Consider the following 20343-nt stretch of genomic DNA (forward strand, 5'->3'; position numbering starts at 1 on the left):
TTCAAATGATAAAAAAAAAAGAAGCATTTATATAAAAGAATAGGTTATTTATTAAGTAAAAACATGAGAACGGCTAAATTCATAAATGAGTTATTTAGAATTATTTCATCATTTTTAATTAATTAATTTTAGAAAAAAACAAAAATTTAAAGAAATTATTTTGAAATTTCTATGTTTATTTTATACAGATGAGTAAATTTTTTTTAAATAAATATAATAAAAAATTATTCCATTTGAAAATGGTTTTTGAAAACATGTTTTTTTTAGTTAAAAAATGGTGTCTTTAAAATTTATTCCAATACCATGTTGGTTTGAATTGTTTCAAAATATTTTTGGGAAGTTTTCATATATTTTTATTTTTTTATAAATAATTAAAAATATGGATAATGTTTGAAAATTTTTTATATTGTATATAAACTTATAGTCTATTTGAGAAGAATAACATGAAAACCTATTTTCTAAATTTGAATTTAGAGATACAATTTAAAAAAGAATTTTCAAAATCAAAAATTGAAAATGTAAAACAAATTTGTCCTTTTACTTTTTTTCATTTATTATAATTTCTATTTTTATTATTTCCTTTATTTCATTTTCCTAAAAAAAAAATTTAAACTATCAAAAGAGGCATAATTTTTTTTTCAAAGTTATAATTAATTACTAAATATTGAAAATTCCACATTAATATGATTGGATTCTAATAGAAAAAATTATGGGATGGGGTTTACATACATTGAAAATCAATCTTTGAAATGATTGTTACAAGCATAATAGTTTTCAAATAAGATAAATGTGGAGAATGAGATGATAAAGATAATTTAATATTTAATTAAAAAAAAGAAAAGAAAGGAAGATGAAGTCAATAACTCGTTCTGTTGTCTCTGTGGGAATAGGTGAGTTTGACCTCCATTTGATGGTATGCAGAACCCACGGCTGGAAGCGTCGACTGTAGTTTGACTTGCGCGTCCAGTCAACACCCTTATTGTGGTCCTGCAATCGATCGAAACATCACAGCCGTTGAGATTTTCTGGACCTTCACGTGATCCACGCTTACAGCCACGGATAAACTGACTTTTCCCCTGGAGATAAGCCATCATTTCCTGTATTTTAAATAAGGGTCTGTTTGTTTGGAAATGCTTTTGTGCGTGACTCTTATTAATCCACATAATAATAATAATAATAATAATAACAATTACTTCTTAAAATTTTATAAACTTTTAAAATTTTAAAATAATTAAAATTTTATTATATATTTTTTTCTAAAATAATTATTACTTTAAATTATGGAGCACTTGCCAATTTTTATAAAAATGATTCTTAATAATTACATCAATTTCTTAAATTGAAGGACAAATAATTAAATTAGATGTCGTTAAAAACACTAAAAATAATAAAAAAGATAGAGAATATATTTATATTTATATTAAATATTGGTAATAAATTTTTTAAAATGGTAAAAAAAGGGAAATGAATTATTTATTTTATTATTATTATTTTTAATTTAAGAGAAGAAAATGAGTGGAAAGATTGAAGAAAAGCGGAGGACGTGAGTGGTGGAGTGGAGCTCCGCCTTCGATATAAGGCGAAGACAAGGGCCCGATATTTCGGTATTAGTATCAAACTCCTCTAGTCATTTTTCTTTATAAAAACCAAAAAAAAAAAAAAAAAAAAGGAAAGAAAGGAAAAAGGAAAATCAAGAAAGCGAAGCCCAGAACCAAAGATCCGATCAGATCTCTTCAACTCTCTTTCTCTGTCTCTCTGATTCCAAGATCCGTTTGATTTGGCCCGTTGAGAACGGGTCGATACATCCAATTCTAGGGTTTCGAACACATCGAGGAATTCTTGGATTCTGTGTTTTTATTTTTGGATTTTCTGGGTTTTTTTTTTTTTTTTTGTTTTTGTTTTTTGGGATTTTGGTGGAGTTAGGGTTTTGGTGTGTGGTTGGAGGGATGGGTGAGATCGGGAGCTAGGGTTCGGAAAGGTGAGGGCTTTGCGGTGGGTGCATGAAGATTTGGTGCTGCTTTGGGTTGGGAGAAGACGAAGAAGAAGTGAGGGGAACGATGAGAGAGGGGATGTTCGGAAATGAGAACGATGATGAGTCTGAAGGGAAGGAATTAGGGTTTTTGCTAGGTGGTCAGATGAGTGATCTTGAAGAGAACGAGATGGTCGTCGGCAGCGGCGGTGGCGGTGGAGGTGGTGACCAGTGGCAGCTTGGGGTGGGGGGTTGGAGGCAGTTTGATCAGTTTGCGTCGACTAGCGGACAAGGGATTGGGGACAACGGCGAGGCGTTTTTTCCTGAGAAATGTGATCGGCCGGAAGGGTCGGAGAGGGATGACTGCGATTCTGATGATCGCGATTCTTGGGATGTGCACCATAAGCGGGCCAAAGTTCATTCGTATTCCCAGTAAGGCCTCTCTATCCGTGTCGTGTTTGGTTCCCTAATTGTTTTTCGTAGGAGAATTAATTAACCCTATGTTTGGTTCCTGGGAAAAAAATTAAAGGAAATGGAAGAAAAATGGTTAAAATTTGCTCAAGAATGGAACCATTTTTAAGTAATCTCGTTTTATTTGCCTCAATCTTTAAATTACTGCTATTGTTTTGGTTTGTTGGTCTATCAATTTTAGTAGTGAACAAATGGTTACTTTTATGGTCTGGGTCTGTCATATTTTAAAATTTTCTTTGAACTTTCTTTGGGGTGTTTTTCAGTGAAATTAAGCTGTTCGTTAAGATAATTATGGGCTATACTATTGGCGTCATCTTAAAAATAATATTGACAAAGCATGGGTAGTACATTCTTGATGAGAACATAGTTGAAGGCGATGGGAGAGTCTGTTAGTAGTTTTTGTTTAGGTAAGTTTTTTGGTGCATGAAATGAACCTTGAAACTCCCCATCACCAACAGAGCTCTCAAAAACCCGGGTTAGACATCAGGGCTGAAGACTTCTTTAGTCCCATGTCCCAGTTGGTTAATATACATTTAGGTATCAGGCCAACGAGTCAGTTTTCCATCACTTGAAGTCTGTTCCTAAAATTATCTACATAAAAAATATTTGGGTTTTCCATTCTATCACTCATATTTGCTGAAAACCCGACAAAAGTACTAGCTTCTGGTCTCTCTAGTACTAAGTTGATTATTCCCCTTTTTGGTCTGGAGTCTATGATGAGATACAGAAAGGGGGTTTAAATCCCATCTCATACCAAAAAAGCCTCAAACCTTGATAAAGGCAAGATTCAGGCATGCTTCTTTTGTACAAGGCCAACAGGCCAGCTAGCAACCTCATGTTGACTTCACGTCATTCTTATTTGGAAGTTATGATGCATATCGTATTAGAACTTATTAGGCGACCCATGTTGGAAGTCACATGATCTTCAAAATGTAAGTTATGCTTCATGTTTTGATGTTTGTTGCTACTTATTATGGAAGCTGTTTTTGTGGCAGGGGTTGCACTTATGCAATAACTGCTATGCCTTTGGAAGCTGGAAATTCTAGTTCGTCCACAGACAGGGATTATAATGTCAGTCAGAGTCCAATTCCTTTTAATAACGAGATCCTGCGTCTCACCACAATGTCCAATGATGGTGATGATGAGGATCCACTTGATTCTAATGATGGGAGAGATGAGGAGGAAGGAGATGGATTTAGTACTTCAAAAATGGAAGATTTAGAAGTTCGGATGGATCTTACAGATGACTTATTGCACATGGTAAGCATAGACCCATATGTTTTTAGAGAGAAAGAAACTAATTGATGTGACTTGCTTCATACTCTTAACTTCTGCCTTTTCAATTTTGTTCTATGTGTTTTCAGGTTTTCTCTTTCTTGGACCATGTTAATCTTTGTCGAGCTGCTATAGTCTGCAAGCAGTGGCGAGCTGGTAGTTCTCATGAAGACTTCTGGAGGTGTCTGAATTTTGAAAATCGGAACATATCTGAAGAACAGTGTGAGTTCTATTTTATCTTTGGAAATTAGTGCTCAAACAAGGTTAGAGGCGAAAGTCTCTCTCTCTTCCCACCCCCCCCCCCACCTGCTTTTCTTCTTTCCCTCCTTGCCATGCTTCTACTTGTGTTGATTCGATTTACTTGTTGAACTATGAATTTTTTTAAAAATACGCCTAAAATCCTCTAAATATGTGAATCAAATACCAGAATATTTGTAATGCATATGGGAAAAATAAGATAGAATAGATGAGAATCTTTTAACATAATAATTGTGAATTTGGACATGGGATTGTTAAAAAATCCAATGGTAAATGACCATGCGAATCTCAGGGATAGCTTTGTTTTATTTATTTATTTATTGGTAATGCCTTTCTTCTTCACCAATTTTTCCTTGGTAAGTAAATGTGTGTCAAATTGCTCACTAATTATATTCATTTGCAGTTGAGGATATGTGTCGTAGATATCTGAATGCCACTGAAGTGAATATTTTTGGTGCTCCTTCAATTCACTCGCTGGTTATGACAGCGATGTCTTCTTTAAGGTAACTGACTTTTGTACTGTTTAAACTTCTGTGATCAAGTATCTATTATCCATTATTGCTGATATATATCTGGTGTTTCAGAAATCTGGAGACCTTAACCTTGGGGAAAGGAACATTAGGGGATGCATTTTTTCAAGCCTTGGCTGATTGTTATATGTTGAAGAGACTGCTTGTTAATGATGCTACTCTTGGTAATGGTATCCAGGAGATACCAATATACCATGATAGATTGCATCATCTTCAAATTACGAAATGTCGCGTACTCCGTATATCTGTCAGGTAAACATTACAAAGTTTTAGATCAGACTATGGACATGTCTTTCAGTCAATTTCTGTAATAAAATGTGATTTTTGGCAGGTGCCCCCAGCTTGAAACCTTGTCTCTGAAGCGCAGCAGTATGGCACATGCTGTGCTTAATTGCCCTCTTTTGCACGACCTTGATATAGGCTCTTGCCACAAGCTTACAGATGCTGCAATTCGCTCAGCAGCAACATCATGCCCTTTATTGGAATCTTTGGATATGTCAAATTGTTCATGTGTTAGTGATGATACCCTTCGTGAAATAGCCCTCACTTGTGCTAATCTTCATATTCTTGATGCATCATACTGCCCAAACATCTCACTTGAGGTTTGTCTTCCTAGTTTGAACCATCTTTATCTAGGTGGGTATTTGAATATACCTCTATTTGACATTTTCTTTTGCTTTTTTTCTTTGGAAGTCTGTAAGGCTGTCAATGTTGACAGTTCTTAAGCTTCACAGTTGTGAGGGCATAACTTCAGCTTCCATGGCTGCAATATCGCATAGTTATATGTTGGAGGTTTGGAATTTCTTGTCCCAGATTTTGATTTTGCCTTAGGTGTCTCTGGTGGCATTTCTGAGTGAATTGTCTGAATCTGTCAAATGTAATTCTGACTTTGCTGCAGGTTTTGGAGCTTGATAATTGCAGCTTATTGACTTCAGTGTCCCTGGACCTTCCTCGTTTGCAAAATATTAGACTAGTGCATTGTCGCAAGTATGATTAACCATTCCCACACCCTTTCGTGCACTTAAAAAAATCCCTTCTTGGGTATTTCTGTTATGCTCTATCATAAATAGTAATATTTTGTTGTTATTATTATTTCTGCAGGTTTGTTGATTTAAATTTACGAAGTACCATGTTGTCATCTATGACTGTGTCTAATTGTCCTGCACTCCACCGAATCAATGTTAGTTCAAATTCACTTCAGGTTTGTATTTCATTAAAAAACAATACAGTTCCTTCCAGTGCTTGGTTCCATCAATTTTAAAAAGATAAAATCCTGAAGGGAATATGTTTATGATAATGCAGAAATTAGTGTTGCAAAAGCAAGCAAGTTTAACTACATTAGCTCTGCAATGCCAATATTTGCAAGAAGTGGACCTGACAGATTGTGAATCTCTCACAAACTCCATTTGTGATGTTTTTAGTGATGATGGTGGATGCCCCATGCTAAAATCATTAGTTCTAGATAACTGCGAGGTTTGTGAATCATGATTTTTTTTTTTAAATTATAATTTTATGAATCTTGCTCCTGCTTTTCATGTGCTGGTTTAAAGGCTAATGAAACAAAGAATATGGTAGTTCCAACATGATTATGATGACGTTTTGTTAGTATCATTTATTTTCTCTTTACCGGTTCTTCACATGAAACACTCAGTAGTTGCTAATGATATGCCAAGTCTGAGATTAACATCTATGTCACTAAAGTTTATTTTCTTTATTTTATGGCAAGATGTTCTTTTTAACATTTTGAGGTATTAGGTTGTTTGGATTTAACAAACAGATATTAGAAGAACCACATGCTATTGCCAGATATGTAAAGATTAGTTTCTCATACATTGGGGTAATGCCACTTGTAGTCTGCATTATGAGGACCTATATTCTGGTTCTTATTTTTCTTTTTAGGAATCACTACTTGGATCAACTAGGCAGCTGTGTATCATCTCTGCACAAATTGATTGGTGCATGGTAGTCACAAGATCGTGTTGATATTTCAGTCTTCTGTTTGAGTTCTGATTTGATAGTTCACATACACACCTTGAAATGCAATTTTAATAAAACTAGAGTTTTAACTAAGTGTATAGTAACCTTTTTTAATTAATTTATGCTGGTTATCTTTTGAGAGGATTCTGATACAAAATATATATAAAAATATCTATAAAGAGCAAGAGGTGGAGGATATTGCTTACCCAGTTGGAGTTGGATCGATGAAGTTGAGGAGTGCCTGTGGGGTGCTGTATGATTGTGGAATGCCTATGGAGTGATAACTCCAATTCCTAAATTATGTATCAAGTAATAATTCTTACTATCTTACACATATTGGGTGAACACCTGAAGGTAGGGAGTGCTGAGAGTGACATAGACTACCCCTACCGAAGCACATTATGGCATTAGCTGGAAAAGTCAAGATATGGCTGGACTGTGTCTCAGGTATATGGGTGTAAAAGAGAATGGGGATGTTCAAAACCCCATTTAGTTGAGGTAGGATGGAACTTGGGAGCTTCACCTGAGCTTAATTAGTTCTACTCTGGTGGTACCTATCAAAAAAAGTATTAGTTCTACTCTGGTGGTACCTATCAAAAAAAAAAAATAGTTCTACTCTGGTGGTGGCTATAACCAAGCTGAAGTTAGCACACAGGCTGATATAACTTTTAAACTAGCTTATATTAATTTATATATACATATATTGCTAGAATCTAAAGTGTCTTACTTTCTGCAGTGCAAATTAGTGGTATGACATATTCAAATATCTTATCATACTTGTCATGGATTTTCCCATTGATTGACTCTGCTTCTTTAACTTTGTTCAGTGCTTGACAGCAGTGGGATTCCGCAGTACCTCCTTAGTCAGTCTTTCACTGGTTGGTTGTCGTGCCATTACTTCTCTTGAACTCATATGCCCCTATCTTGAGCAAGTTCATTTAGATGGTTGTGATCATCTTGAAAGAGCATCATTTCGCCCTGTAAGTGAGAATGATTGAATGCCTGCATTTTCTGATCAAGTGTATGTCAATAAAATTCTTGATTGTTATATTCTGTTAACTTTCAATCCTTTGGTGAGGCCAGACATAGTTCATTGAGAAACTACCATATTAATACATAATTCTAAGAACACTTTATGCAGATGTAAGTTAGTTTGCTATTTTATTTCATAGATTGAGATGTATATTGTATCTTCCATTGCATCAACCTGCTCATACGCCCTTCCCATCTGGCCAAGGTAAGAGCATTTCTTTCCCTCCCACTGCTAGCTAAAGAGCGGGGAAGGGGTTGGGGTGGTCTCTTCCTTCCTCAGCCAATGTAGCAGCTCCCCACCCTTGCCTAACAGGGGTTCTTCACCCTGCCTACCAAAAGGAATGGGTTGACATTCCCTTCCTTCGCAAAATCTCCAAAGCCCTTTCAAGGGGCTAATCTGCCTATCCCACCCTCAAATATGCCTTATTTGTATTAGTATGAATGTGGTCTACCTTGGCGATGGACTGGGCCTTCATTGTCAAGTACTTGGTAAATGGGATTTTAGTTTAGTGGTTGGAATTGGAGTCTCATTGAGAGACATGGTAATCCTGCATCAACAGGATTGAAAGGGTTGCCCTTGGAACAGATGTCACCCTGCAGTACTGCATATGCTGGCAAGGATACTAGCTGAGAGCCCTGCCCTAGCTCTTGGGCTTGTATCTCAGCTGTCTCTTACTTATAAGGCTCACTTAGCCACTTCTCAGGTTGGCAACTCTCAAGTCTCAATCCCATTCTAGATCCTCTCCACTTGAGATAACTACTATGGTTTGCTGCCATACCTTCTAATAACATTCCACTGACCTCTCCTACTAAAGATGTTACAAACATTGTTTTAGTTGCACATCTATGCCTTGTGATGTTACTATATTCCATTATATTTTTATTCATCAAAATGTATATTGCAGCAACTAGTCAATATATCATCCATATGATTTCTGCTTGCATTCCTGAAAATTTTCATTTTTGTTGTAGGTTGGGCTTCGGTCATTGAACTTGGGAATTTGTCCCAAATTGAGTGCACTCCACATTGAAGCACCATCCATGGTTCAACTTGAGTTGAAAGGATGTGGTGGACTATCTGAAGCATCCATTAACTGTCCTATGTTGACGTCTCTAGATGCTTCCTTTTGCAGGTCATGTTGCACAAATACTTATTATGATGTTCTCAATGTTTCTAAAGCTGACACCCTTATTATTATTCATGCAGCAAACTCAAGGATGACTGCTTGTCTGCAACAGCTGCTTCATGCCCTTTCATTGAGTCGTTGATACTGATGTCTTGCCCATCTGTGGGTTATGATGGACTCTCCTCTTTGCGCTTGCTGCCGCATTTGACCTTGCTTGATCTGTCATACACTTTTTTGATGAACTTGCAGCCAGTTTTTGAATCCTGCTTGCAGCTAAAGGTTATTTTTGTGATCCCTAATTTGTGTACTCTGCCATAATCTATATGGGACAATTATTCTTAAGTTATGTTTATGCACTGCAAAGCATGTTTTGGAGTTTTGGTTCTTTAATTGTGCTCTGTCTTGTTCTTGATCTCTATTATTTTTTTGGTTAGGTAAACATCGCAACAAAGACCTGAACATTAAATCATTAATTCAGTTTTCACGCTTCATGTTGCAAGCTTCTCTGATAATGAGAGTTTCCTAGAGTTTGCATTGCATTGGGTATAATTGCTATTGGCTTATAGCATAATATTGTGGGGTTGTTGAGGGAATGTTATTGTATTGGGTAGCCTAGCAGCATTCATATGAATGACTGTTTGATGGTTGAATTTCTGCTTTTGAGAGAAGGAGGACTTTTGTTGGCCTGTCTCATGTCCTCTTCTTGTTATATTGATCCTCTTTTGCATCTTTAAGGTACTGAAATTACAAGCATGCAAGTATCTCACTGACTCATCACTGGAAGCTCTTTATAAAGAAGGTGCTCTCCCAGCTCTATGCGAGCTGGACTTATCATATGGGGCCCTCTGTCAGTCAGCTATCGAGGAGCTTCTTGCTTGTTGTACACATCTCACTCATGTGAGCTTGAATGGCTGCCTAAATATGCACGATCTGAATTGGGGTTTTAGCAGTGGTCCCATTTCTGAGTTGCCAAGCATTTATAACACATCTAGCTTGTCTTCTCACGGGGATGACCATGAGCTAATTGAGCAGCCTAATCGCTTACTGCAGAATCTTAACTGTGTTGGATGTCAGAATATTAAGAAAGTTCTCATTCCACCAATGGCACGCTGTACCCATTTGTCATCATTAAACCTCTCTCTTTCTGCAAATTTGAAGGAAGTTGATGTTGCTTGTTACAATCTTTGCTTTCTTAATTTGAGGTAAAGTGCTCCTTTTTCTCAAATTGGTTATGCCTATTTGTTGTAATTCTTAACTTGTTCCACATGCTTAAAGTTCCCTTTATATGCATGGTGTTCAGCAATTGCTCCTCCTTGGAAATTTTAAAGCTCGAGTGTCCGAGGTTAACCAGCCTCTTTCTTCAGGTATACCTTTTTCTCCTAGATATCCTTACTCCATCAAGAAGTAGCTCATTTAAATCATAAGATAAAACTTTGTTTTATTGGTGGCAACAATAGGCTACATAACAAGACACAATTACCCCTCTCTCCCCTTCAACAAAAAACCATGAAGGCTGGATTGTACAACCCGTGGAAACTCACTCAGTAGCTAGTTGTCACCTTCTGATGGAACTTTTTATTATCCATATACTTTGGAAATTATCCATATTGTCTATGGAAATTATATCTTTTGAGATAGATTTTGGGAGTTCCGAAAAGCTACTTTATTTCTCATGCCAAAGAGGCATGTCCTGGTTTTTGTTTTGATGCTTTGGGTTGTATCCCGCTAGCAGTTGATAAAGATATACACTTAGCTACACATTGTTACTAAAGATTTCATCTGCCAACCATTTGTTTTAATCTAGGTTTGACCCCATATCTTCCTCATTTGGTCTAATGTGGTTTTCCAATTTAATTTGAAATTTGGATTTTGTTATCATTTCAAAAATTTCTAGTCTTGCAACATCACGGTAGAAGCAGTAGAGGCTGCCATATCTCAGTGCAACATGCTGGAGACCCTTGATATCCGCTTTTGTCCGAAGGTGAGTCACCTTGCAAAATTGATTTTGATTTATTACTGAAACTACTTCAATAATTCCCACATAATCGCAACCGAAGACTTACTGTTTTTCTTTGGTATTGTATACATCATTATTTGCATCCTCTGATCAAACCCCTTTCTCTATTGATAGTTGTCCAATGCGAGTATGAAAACATTACGAGCAGTGTGCCCCAGTTTGAAGCGCATCTTCAGCAGCCTGTGAACTGCATGATCTAATCAAGAATTTTGTGCTCTTTCCATCTTGATTATTTGCTTCATTTGCAGATGGCCGTAGCTTGATAATTATATAATGTGCTCCCATTTATTGTAAATGGCAAATATCTGTTTTGTTGTTGGTATTTTTGCTTATGTAGGTACTTCATGTTAGCTCTAATACAATGTAAACAACATAATAAACCAGTTTTTACTTTCGATATTAATGAATATTGCTTGTTTCATCAACATTTTCAAAATTTGGAAAAATATTAATACTCCAAACTGTCATTGGTCTCAATTGTGCTTATTATAATATCTGTTCCCTTGATCTTCCTTTCCAAATTCTTGTCTAGTTGTGTGGAGCCTAATTATATTGAACACTTAAAGTGCAAATTGACTTTCATGGAAAGGTTCTCGAGGAGGGGGAGGGGGCATATTTTGTTGAGGGATATTCTAGGGATTTTATACATGTATTAGCTTCTCTTAATTTTCACATCATAAGAAGGGAATTATATAACCTCTTTTTGTGTGAAGATTGGGGAGGATTATAGTGGAAAATCTACATCTGCTTAGTAGATAAAGCTCTCAATTTGCCAGTGAACGAATATAAATCCTGTGTCATCTCTTTTTTTTGTTTCTTATTGATCTTCTAAGATTAACTCCTAACAATTCTAAGAATTTTTTTTCTTCTCTAGCTAATTGGGGAGAAAGGAAAATGAATTCTGATTAATGATATGATGGACTGATAATGGTGGATAGGGACTACAAAAGATACCCATAGAGGACTATAGATGCTGTATAGGAAAGCAAATACTTACAAAGACATCTTGTACATTGTTGATCATATTACAATCTGCTGTTCTACTCATCCGTATGTTAGGGGAATAGAAAAAGGAAAGAGAAAAGGCCCTGTGTTCATAATATTGATTCCAACTGCTTCATATCTGGGTCCAAGTTTTCAGGATCCGCATCTTCGTCTGGGGTCCTATAGGCATCAGCTATGGCCTTCCCTTTGTCTAGAATGTCAGAAGGGACAGTTTGGAGAAGGCTGTAGAAAAAGTAAATGAATTATTGAGGAACATGGCATGACATTTAGAAATATGCTTGAACAAGAAGTATGGTGAAAGCATTACCTGTCCAATGCATCAAGGGCAACACCAATCTTTGCCTTCATTGTTTCAACTGAGGCTCCCGGATTGCTTCTTGACGCTTGCAGAAGCAAGGAATCAAGTTCCTCCAGCGCTCTTCAAAATTAGAAAAACTTGCTGGTTACTGGTGTTAGAAGCTGGAAAGAAATGACTTTGAACTAGCTATCAGGAGTTTGCAATAATCCCCAAACAGCCCTTAATGTGGGTCATCCCCTACTCTCATCGAATGATGGTGCTTCTCACAGCATACTGTCATCAATAAACAGATCTGGTTTCCTAGGAAGAATGAAAGATCGTCTTTGCCTCAAGAAGAATGGGGATAATTTTTTTACTAAGAAAATGAAAATGGTACCTCAGACATTGATCAACATCATTGAAAGCAGTTTTGCCATTGCCACTGTCCGATGCGTATTGAGCCACCTGCAGCTCCAAGCAAAAATTAACAGAACCCATAACTCGGTTCTTAGAAAATTTGAGGAAAAGAAAATAAAAGGGAAAAATAGGCAGAAAGAAAAAGTGATGAAAGATAAAAATAGATTTAATGCCAATGAATTATTTTTATCGAAGTCATTTGTATAAAGATTAAATATAATTAATTTTAATTATATATATATATTTTTTCCGTAGTAAAACCAAACATAACTTATCCCATATGCATGCAAATTCCAGAAAGTAAATGGAATAAGCCTGAAGAGAGAAGCGATGCTCCTAACATACCGTGTTAATGAAGACTCTAATGACTAACAGCAATGACATTAATAGAAGTACAAGAGATCAACATCAGTAACGACACTCACAGCTCGAATATTCACACGAAGTGATGCTGCAGGGCCATAGCGTAGCAGCGACCGACAGGCTGCATATTGGGGCTGATCAACTTCCAGAGTTTTCACTACAGGAATAGAAACATAAATCACTTGTTTCATGCCACATTGTTATATTTTCTACAAATCAGATGAATACAAGTAAATTCACTTTCAAAGAGCCAGGTCCATAATTTATTCACAGACAAAATGATATCAACTATTAACCTCTATTAACCAAAATCTAAGGAGCTGGTAAGATGAAACTGACAGTTTTGGCTAAGCAAGTAGCCAAATTACTATCTGAATAATAGTTCGCTTACAAGAATGGTATGAGAGTTAACCAGTCTTACAAGAAATGGACCTTTGAGCAGATGTTGGTGACAAATATGAATGAATGAATGGACAACATGCCGAATTTAGCTATATTTTACGTTTCGTGAATTCAATGAGAAAGGAAATGATGAAGCAAAAGGAGGGAATTACCCAAGTCCTTTATCTGTAATTGAGTCAATATAATAGCAGGCACATAAGCGTCCAGTGGATCAAGCTTCTTCCTGTTGATATATTGTTAAGAGAGAATAAATGGCAAACCAAATCATCACAATTCATAAGTCCCTCAAAAAATTTAACCCAAATGGCCTGTGACCAGTAACATCAACAATAATATTGAGGTTCTGAAAATATGGCAATAATTCTATTGAGAGGAAGTGAGAAGCAAAATCTATCGATTCTGGATACAAATTCTAGCAGGAATCAACAAAAAGGTTGTGGTACCGGTCACTATACATTCTTGATCCAATGGACGCTCACGGGTTTACAACGCATCTAATCAATTAAGAAGAATCTATATGGTATAAAGAACTTTTTCCCATATTTGGTGTGAGGCATTATGATCACTGTCATTCATGGGATTGCGAGACCAGATAGACAGACACTTCTTGTAAGGCTGAACTAACAGTCCTACACAGATCAGCTCTATACCATTTGTAATAATGATCTTTTCCTTTCTACGTAGATATTGTCTGTTATGGACAACAAAGAGGAAATGAGCCAATAGCTTATCGTTCAAGCCAATAAACCTAAGCGTTTGTTTGGACGGCTTTTTAAAAGCCAAAAATATTTCATTTTAAGCCAGATAACAACTGTGATTTGGTGATTTCAATAACAATGATTGCGACTTCCATGACTGCCAAAATAGCTTAACTGAGAAGCAACCATAAGTTTGCTTCAGGTGAAAGCTCCTCTCTAACTTATGCCTCTTTCAAATCATTATTCTGATTTCAACTTTAGCTTCTTGGAAAAAGCCAAAGTACATGGCAAAAGAGGTTTACAGATCTCCAAGAACCATAACTACAAGCCTATAACCATGTGAAATTACAGATTAATCCCAAAGCTTAAGCCAAGGTAAAATATGCAACAATGCACATCAAGATGGCTAACACATACTATAAATACTAGTACACAGGCAAATAAAAGCAAGTTAACAAGGCCAGATTGTATATTGGTGAGGAGTCGCATTCCTTATAGGCTTTTTGGAGTGGTTAGGATCCACTTAAGGGTTGGTGAGGTGACTGGGCTCTTTCGTTTTTGTTTGTGAGGTTTGAGCTTCGTTGTATACCCTGTATGCTTTGTGGCTGTTTGCCTTGTTAATATATTCCTTGCTTATTTATCAAAAAATAAAAGCAAGTTTCAACAAAAATTTGGGAAAAAAAAGAAGGAAAAAAATCCAAAATTTCCAAGGTTATTGTGGAAAAACAGCTCTACAAAGAGAATTGAAGAGGAACCCAATTGAAGAATTTTTTATATTCTTTACCTTTTCACATATTTGTCGAAAATATTGCCAGCAAGAGCATCTGCAAATAAATAAATAAATGCTTTTAAAACCCTTCAAAATTAAATTCAATGATGGAGATTACAGAACCCAGACTAAAAAATGAACTGGTTTGGCATTTGATTAATGCGTCTTTGGACCATGAAATTTCCAAACTGATGGAAATCGGGCTTGCGTGAAACAAGAATGGAATGACTTCATTTTCTAAGCATGTCCAAACGCGGCCTTACATGGCCTCAAAACGGAAAACACAGGTTATCAGAGTTAACACAAATTCGGAGTAAGGGAAAGAGGCGTACGTTTAGGTAAAGAGAGGCAGTGGAAAAGCATAAGAGAGATGGAGACCAATCGCCTACTTTCCCGCCATTCCTGGGGGGACAATGCGCACCTCACCGGTGTAGCGTTCTTCCTCCTTAACGAGTTTGAATATGGGAAACGAGAACGGGAGAAAGCTGAATTGAACGGGCTTCTGCTAAGTTGCGCAGGGGTGGGCGTGGTGGCCATGGTCGACAAAACATCAGAACTGTTTCTCTCGCTCCTCCCTCGCCATAGTTTTAGAGAGAGAGTCTTATCCATTTTTAATAGAAAAAAGGAAAAAAAATAGGAAAAATTAAATTACAAATTTATCCCTGAAGGCTTTCCCTTTCAGATATAGAAATAGCAAATAGAGTGTCTTTTTCTTAATTATTATGAAAAAATAAAAAATTATTAACAGAGTTATCTTCAATTTAATTGAATTTAAATTTATTTTATTTTTCAATAAAATGATTCCAAATATTAATTTTAAAAATGTATAGAGCATGCCTAAAAATTAATTTGACCAACTATTCAATTCACAAATAATTTTTTTTCCTAAAATAACATCAAATTTTCTTACCATAAATTCATAAATAAAATAAAATATCTCAATTTTTATTTTTACCAATAATTAGGATAAGAATTTTGAATCTGTGAGTTGTAATAAACCAAGTGGGTGGCATTTTCCGTAATTGTATTCCAGATCGTAACCCATTTTGGTGAAGTGCCCAATGAAGTAGACTCTTTACTGAATGCCGACGATTCTCTGGTTCTGTCTTGCCAGCTCTCATCTCTCTTTTCTTCTGCAGAGAGATTCGACAATGGCGACTACTCTATGGATTCTCTCGCTCTCGCTCTCCCTCTCCCTCTCCCTCGTCTTCCTCTCTGTTTCTGCTGATACTCACAGTAAGTCTCCTCCATTTCTTCGTTGTTCTCAAAAAGGTATATGATTATTAAAAAGAATCCAGTATAATGATGGTTGAAAATCATGTTCTTTTCAGATTTGGAATCCATGTCTTGATCTGATGGAAATATCTATAAATTTGAGTGGTTCCTATGCTTATTTCTCGATTGAGTCCAAATGTTGTTCCTGTTTGTCTTCGTATTGATGATTTGGAGTTGTTGCATTGTCGGAGTTTATTGATTGCGTCTCTGAATTTGAGAAAATTTTGTTTAAAACGTAATGGTAGATCGTCGAAACTCCGGTAAGATCTTACTCTTTTTTTTTTCCTGGATTCAAGGTGCATGTTGGAAATGGAGTTGCTTGCTTTTGTGGTGTATGTGATTTTGTTTGTGGATTTGGTATTGCAAGTGAGGTCATTACAGATGAAATGAATATGCAGGAGTAATTCAACGACAGATAAAATGGCATGTGATGTAATTCTTTTCAAGATCGGGGTATTTGTGCTGTGTTTCTAGAGATCATTGAGTCCGGCCAGCATGCTCTACAGAATTTACCTTCGAAACAAGAAATCCTTAAAGCTTCATTTGTCTTAGTGGTGTTTGCAATTTTCTTTAATGGGTGATTTTAGATTATGGCTTGTTGCTTCACAAATCAGTGAAGGTTAGTCACATGAAATGTGGTGATTAATTGGGGAGGGAGTAATCCTCTCAATACATGCCAACTGAGAGACCCTGGCTCAGGTAGCTGCTAATTAAGCCTATGCTTTGACAGTCCCAGGCATCTGTAACTTGAGCACGAGAATGAGCTCTTTGGACTTGATTTCAAGCCCATTTGACAGTGTCTGCTAAAAACACTACCAGCATAAAAAGCACATCTAGAAAAAAATAAAGTGATCAACACAATTTAGAAAGCACTTCTAAAAAATTGAAAAATCACTTGTAGAGTTTATGGAGAAGCACTTGTATAGAAACACATAACTTCAAATAGAAACATTGTCAAACACACTCTTCATTTCCTTTTTACTAGAGCTGTACATATGAAATGACCTTTTATGGCAGCAGGTGGACACGTATCTCAATCTCAAATTACATTACCATGCAATCAGACACGAGTCCGATGCATAGACACCTTATAGGGACATGCATGCAATGATGGGCAACCTACATTGTGTTGAACATGCAAAAATATGAAAGGAAAAAAAAAAAAAATCAAAGGGAGATACTGTGAGAATAGAAGCAAAGAAAGATAGCTTCCACTTGTGTTTAAGGAAATAATTTTTTTTTTTTTTTATCTATACATTAAGAATAAAAAAGGGCCTTTTTTGTCGTCCTTTCTTTTTTTTTTTTAACTGAGGACATTTGCAAATTACATTGTTTCACACCAGGGTGGAGTAGCATGATCAGAACTAAGCAGTATGGGATGATCAGCCTGGCAGAATGCTGAAAGGCCAGACGAAGAAGTTTTCCATGGATACTTTAAACAACTCCATCCAAACAACTGTTGTCTATAACTCTAACAATTACAAATTTATCAAAATTAGGAAAGGATATCTGAAGTAGATTTGTTATGGCATTTTTGAGTTCCATCATAGATGGAGATCAATGTCTGATTTGGGTAAAAGGTGAATGAGGTTGGGTCAGGATGTTCTGGTTCTGGTTTCATTTGCTTGGCAAATAGGTCAGATTGAGTCTGGAATTGCAAAAGCTGAGGTTTGGACATCAGGAGCCCTGAGCTTGGGTCTTCACTTAGCATATGTATCATGGGGATGGACAATCAAGACTTGGTTCTAATTTAATTTGTCTGTGATGATCATCATGTGTAGGCATGCCTATACATATCAAAACTTGCCGCACAATGCAGAAACCTCTTCGTGTGCATATGCATTTATTCGCAGTAAAGAATGTAACGGTCAGCTTTCTGGTGTGATCAGAGTAGCATGTAAAGGAAAATTGTACTTTGATTTTATGTAAGAGTTGGTACATTTTGAGAGCATTCGATCATCACCAATGTGAAGAGATATTTTAGAGGTTAAGTCATGGACTAGCCATTTCAAATAATATGTTTAGAGCATATTCTAATTTTTGGTTCAGAGAACCTAAAGCCTTAACCAGTAGGGTTTGTGTAAGCGTGTGAGGGTGTTGAAAATCTCATAATGGAAGGTTTTGTTGTAATCAAATTTCTTTGCCATACACAATGTATTGAAGGTAATTAACTTATTACTAATAAGGAAACAGATGCTGTCTGCTCAACCATTATGTAATGAGCCTTTTAGATTTCACCTTCATTGACATGCATGTATCATAGGTGTTGAGAGGAAATTGTTCTACTACTGATAAGGTATCACAATTTTGCTAGACAAGTAAGATTTGGCAACCTAGTTTCGGTAGTAAATCATGTACTCTATACGCAACAACTAAGCAGTGCATTCTTTATCTTTCACTTGGGACTTCCTCAATTCACAACATGTCCTGGACATAGGACCAAATAAACAGTTTTTTAGTATAAGTTAAATATAAAGAAAACTGTATGTTCATAGAACTGGGTTATTAATTTCTTATTATTAATTCAGTTGGCATTTAGGGCTCTGTACTTATGGCGCTGATGAGTTAGCTTATCAACTTTTTCCCTTTGAGTTGGAGCTTCATGCTTGTGGCCTGTCATCATGGCAATGACCTTATGAGTAGGAAGTAGGAATCCTCAGGGGACTAATCTACAAGCTAGTCCAACTGCATAACTTGTATCCTTCCCATTGAAACTCTTCCTTGCACCCTTTGTTCAACTTATAGCATCTTTGTTTCTTCCCTTGGAAATTAAGCTTTAGCTTTTTATACATAAAATAGAAATATGAATGCCTGCAAATTCATTTGGAACCCTAGCTTTTAATTGCCTGATCTCTCAGTGGATGTGGGCGTATTTGTTTAATCAGTTACAATGAGAGAAAGGTCCTCATATCCGTTGTTTCAATCTCTGTTACACTTAAATTTTCTTATTTGTTTTAAGTTATTAAACTCAGTTTTTTGCTAGTGTTATGTTCCCATTTAACAATGTCCTCCTTGTGAATAAAATTGCAGAAAGTGTAACTGATAACCCTGCTGACGAGCTGGTTGCCACACTAAACAATAACAGGACTGCACACAAGGAATCAGCCCTTTACGACAATCCAGGCCTGGCTTGCATTGCTCTACAATACATAAAAGCATACCAAGGCAGTTGTGGTGATGTGGGGGGTGAGGATGCCAAGAAGCCTGCAGAATCTCAATTTGCTGAAACTTTTGCTCCCAACTGTGGTGTGCAGGTCTCAAGCCTCACCCAAATCACTGGCCGTTTACTTGGCTGCGAGACCAAATATGTCAGCCCCGCTGAAGCATTCTCAGAAATTCTAATGAAAAACAGTAAGAGCTTGGAAATTCTTTACAGTAAGAACCACACAGAATTAGGAGCTGCAGTGAGTGGCTCTGATGGTGGAGCTCCCTACTTCTGGTGTGTGCTGTTCAGCAACGGCAAAAGCAATAGCAGCTTTGTTTTGGATGGAGGCGTAGCAAAGATATCAAAACCTGGGTGCTTCAGCGGTGCAAATGATCAGTGCAGCAGTGCAGATGATTGGTCACAAACCCGTCGCTTGTGGCCCTATGCCGCTGGATTATTGATTGCACTGGGATATGCCTTTGGCTGATGATGATGATGATACTCCATGGCAGTTGGATTGTCTTAGGCTTTGATTTGAAGCCTCCTTTGTTCTGTTGTATCAGTTCTATAATTCATTTTCTGATTCCTATTCTCTTTTGCTTCATTATCGAGTGTAAGTCCACGCAAGCTGTACTGTTAATATGTTTTTTCACGAGAAAACCTGGTAAATCTGTCCTCTTAAATTTATTGCATCCAATGCAGTTTCCCTGTTCGGGTTTTTTCTTTTATTGGAGTCTTTCCATTTTGGGCACGACCACAAAATACCTTATACCTTATACGAAAAAGTGAGACCCACTAGGGCTTCTTACATGTATACTTTTTGATTGTACTCTTATCCAATGATATAGATTTTATTACATATTTTTAACAATGGAGATGTAAAGTTTGATACCAAGAGAATCGTTCAAAGAGAATTTGAGATTTGAATTCGAAAGTCATGTTAATTTTTCTGAACAACTACCACTTGATGTGTGGAAACAGTCTACTTGCTATCTTTTTGTAGGAATTTTTTTTCTACAAAAAAATTTAAATTATCGAATTAATTAACAATATTAAATTCACTTTAACGAATAATTAATAAAATAAATTATTATATTTATACTCGTAATTAAATCAATATTAAAATTCTTCCGATATAATTAAGACATTATTAATTATTGGTGTCCATGAAGAAACAGTCAATTTTTCTTTCATATCCGGAGTAATTAATTACTAATTAATGTGAAAAAAATAAAAAATAAAAAAAGGCGCGTTGTACTAACTTAAATAATAATATAATATTTAATAATTGAAAATTTAATTAATACTTATATTCTGACATATAAAGACGTTGAAG

At 36.2% G+C, this 20343-nt stretch overlaps 3 protein-coding genes across 4 annotated transcripts; 2 read left to right on the forward strand and 1 right to left on the reverse strand.

Annotated features, from left to right (window-relative positions):
* Positions 1 to 1633: 1633 nt before the first annotated feature.
* On the forward strand, positions 1634 to 11081 carry LOC117912622 (F-box/LRR-repeat protein 15). The gene is made up of 17 exons (XM_034827291.1): positions 1634 to 2401; positions 3436 to 3700; positions 3805 to 3937; positions 4377 to 4476; positions 4558 to 4755; positions 4835 to 5105; positions 5197 to 5295; positions 5402 to 5490; positions 5605 to 5704; positions 5806 to 5976; positions 7308 to 7460; positions 8485 to 8645; positions 8720 to 8918; positions 9375 to 9841; positions 9940 to 10003; positions 10534 to 10620; positions 10771 to 11081. Exons 1-17 carry the CDS (start codon positions 2001 to 2003, stop codon positions 10840 to 10842), a joined length of 3030 nt encoding a protein of 1009 aa, XP_034683182.1. The 5' UTR covers positions 1634 to 2000; the 3' UTR covers positions 10843 to 11081.
* A 474-nt stretch (positions 11082 to 11555) lies between these two features.
* Positions 11556 to 15180, reverse strand: LOC117912642. Its single transcript, XM_034827331.1, has 7 exons — positions 14920 to 15180; positions 14603 to 14642; positions 13273 to 13343; positions 12781 to 12875; positions 12336 to 12403; positions 11969 to 12079; positions 11556 to 11883 (listed from the first exon to the last, which is right to left on the reverse strand). Exons 1-7 carry the CDS (start codon positions 15122 to 15124, stop codon positions 11751 to 11753), a joined length of 723 nt encoding a protein of 240 aa, XP_034683222.1. The 5' UTR covers positions 15125 to 15180; the 3' UTR covers positions 11556 to 11750.
* Positions 15181 to 15657: 477 nt separating this feature from the next.
* LOC117912641 lies at positions 15658 to 19735 on the forward strand. Of its 2 annotated transcripts, XM_034827330.1 has the most exons (3): positions 15658 to 15823; positions 15919 to 16122; positions 18893 to 19735. In XM_034827330.1, the coding sequence occupies exons 2-3, from the start codon at positions 16101 to 16103 to the stop codon at positions 19492 to 19494; spliced, it is 624 nt and encodes a 207-aa protein (XP_034683221.1). In that variant the 5' UTR covers positions 15658 to 15823; positions 15919 to 16100; the 3' UTR covers positions 19495 to 19735. The 2 variants fall into 2 exon arrangements, with proteins under 2 accessions (XP_034683221.1, XP_034683219.1); XM_034827328.1 differs by lacking the exon at positions 15919 to 16122 and having other exon boundaries at positions 15661 to 15823.
* The last annotated feature ends 608 nt before the right edge of the window (positions 19736 to 20343 follow it).

Source organism: Vitis riparia, chromosome 4, assembly GCF_004353265.1.
Source record: "Vitis riparia cultivar Riparia Gloire de Montpellier isolate 1030 chromosome 4, EGFV_Vit.rip_1.0, whole genome shotgun sequence".
Lineage (NCBI taxonomy): Eukaryota > Viridiplantae > Streptophyta > Magnoliopsida > Vitales > Vitaceae > Vitis > Vitis riparia.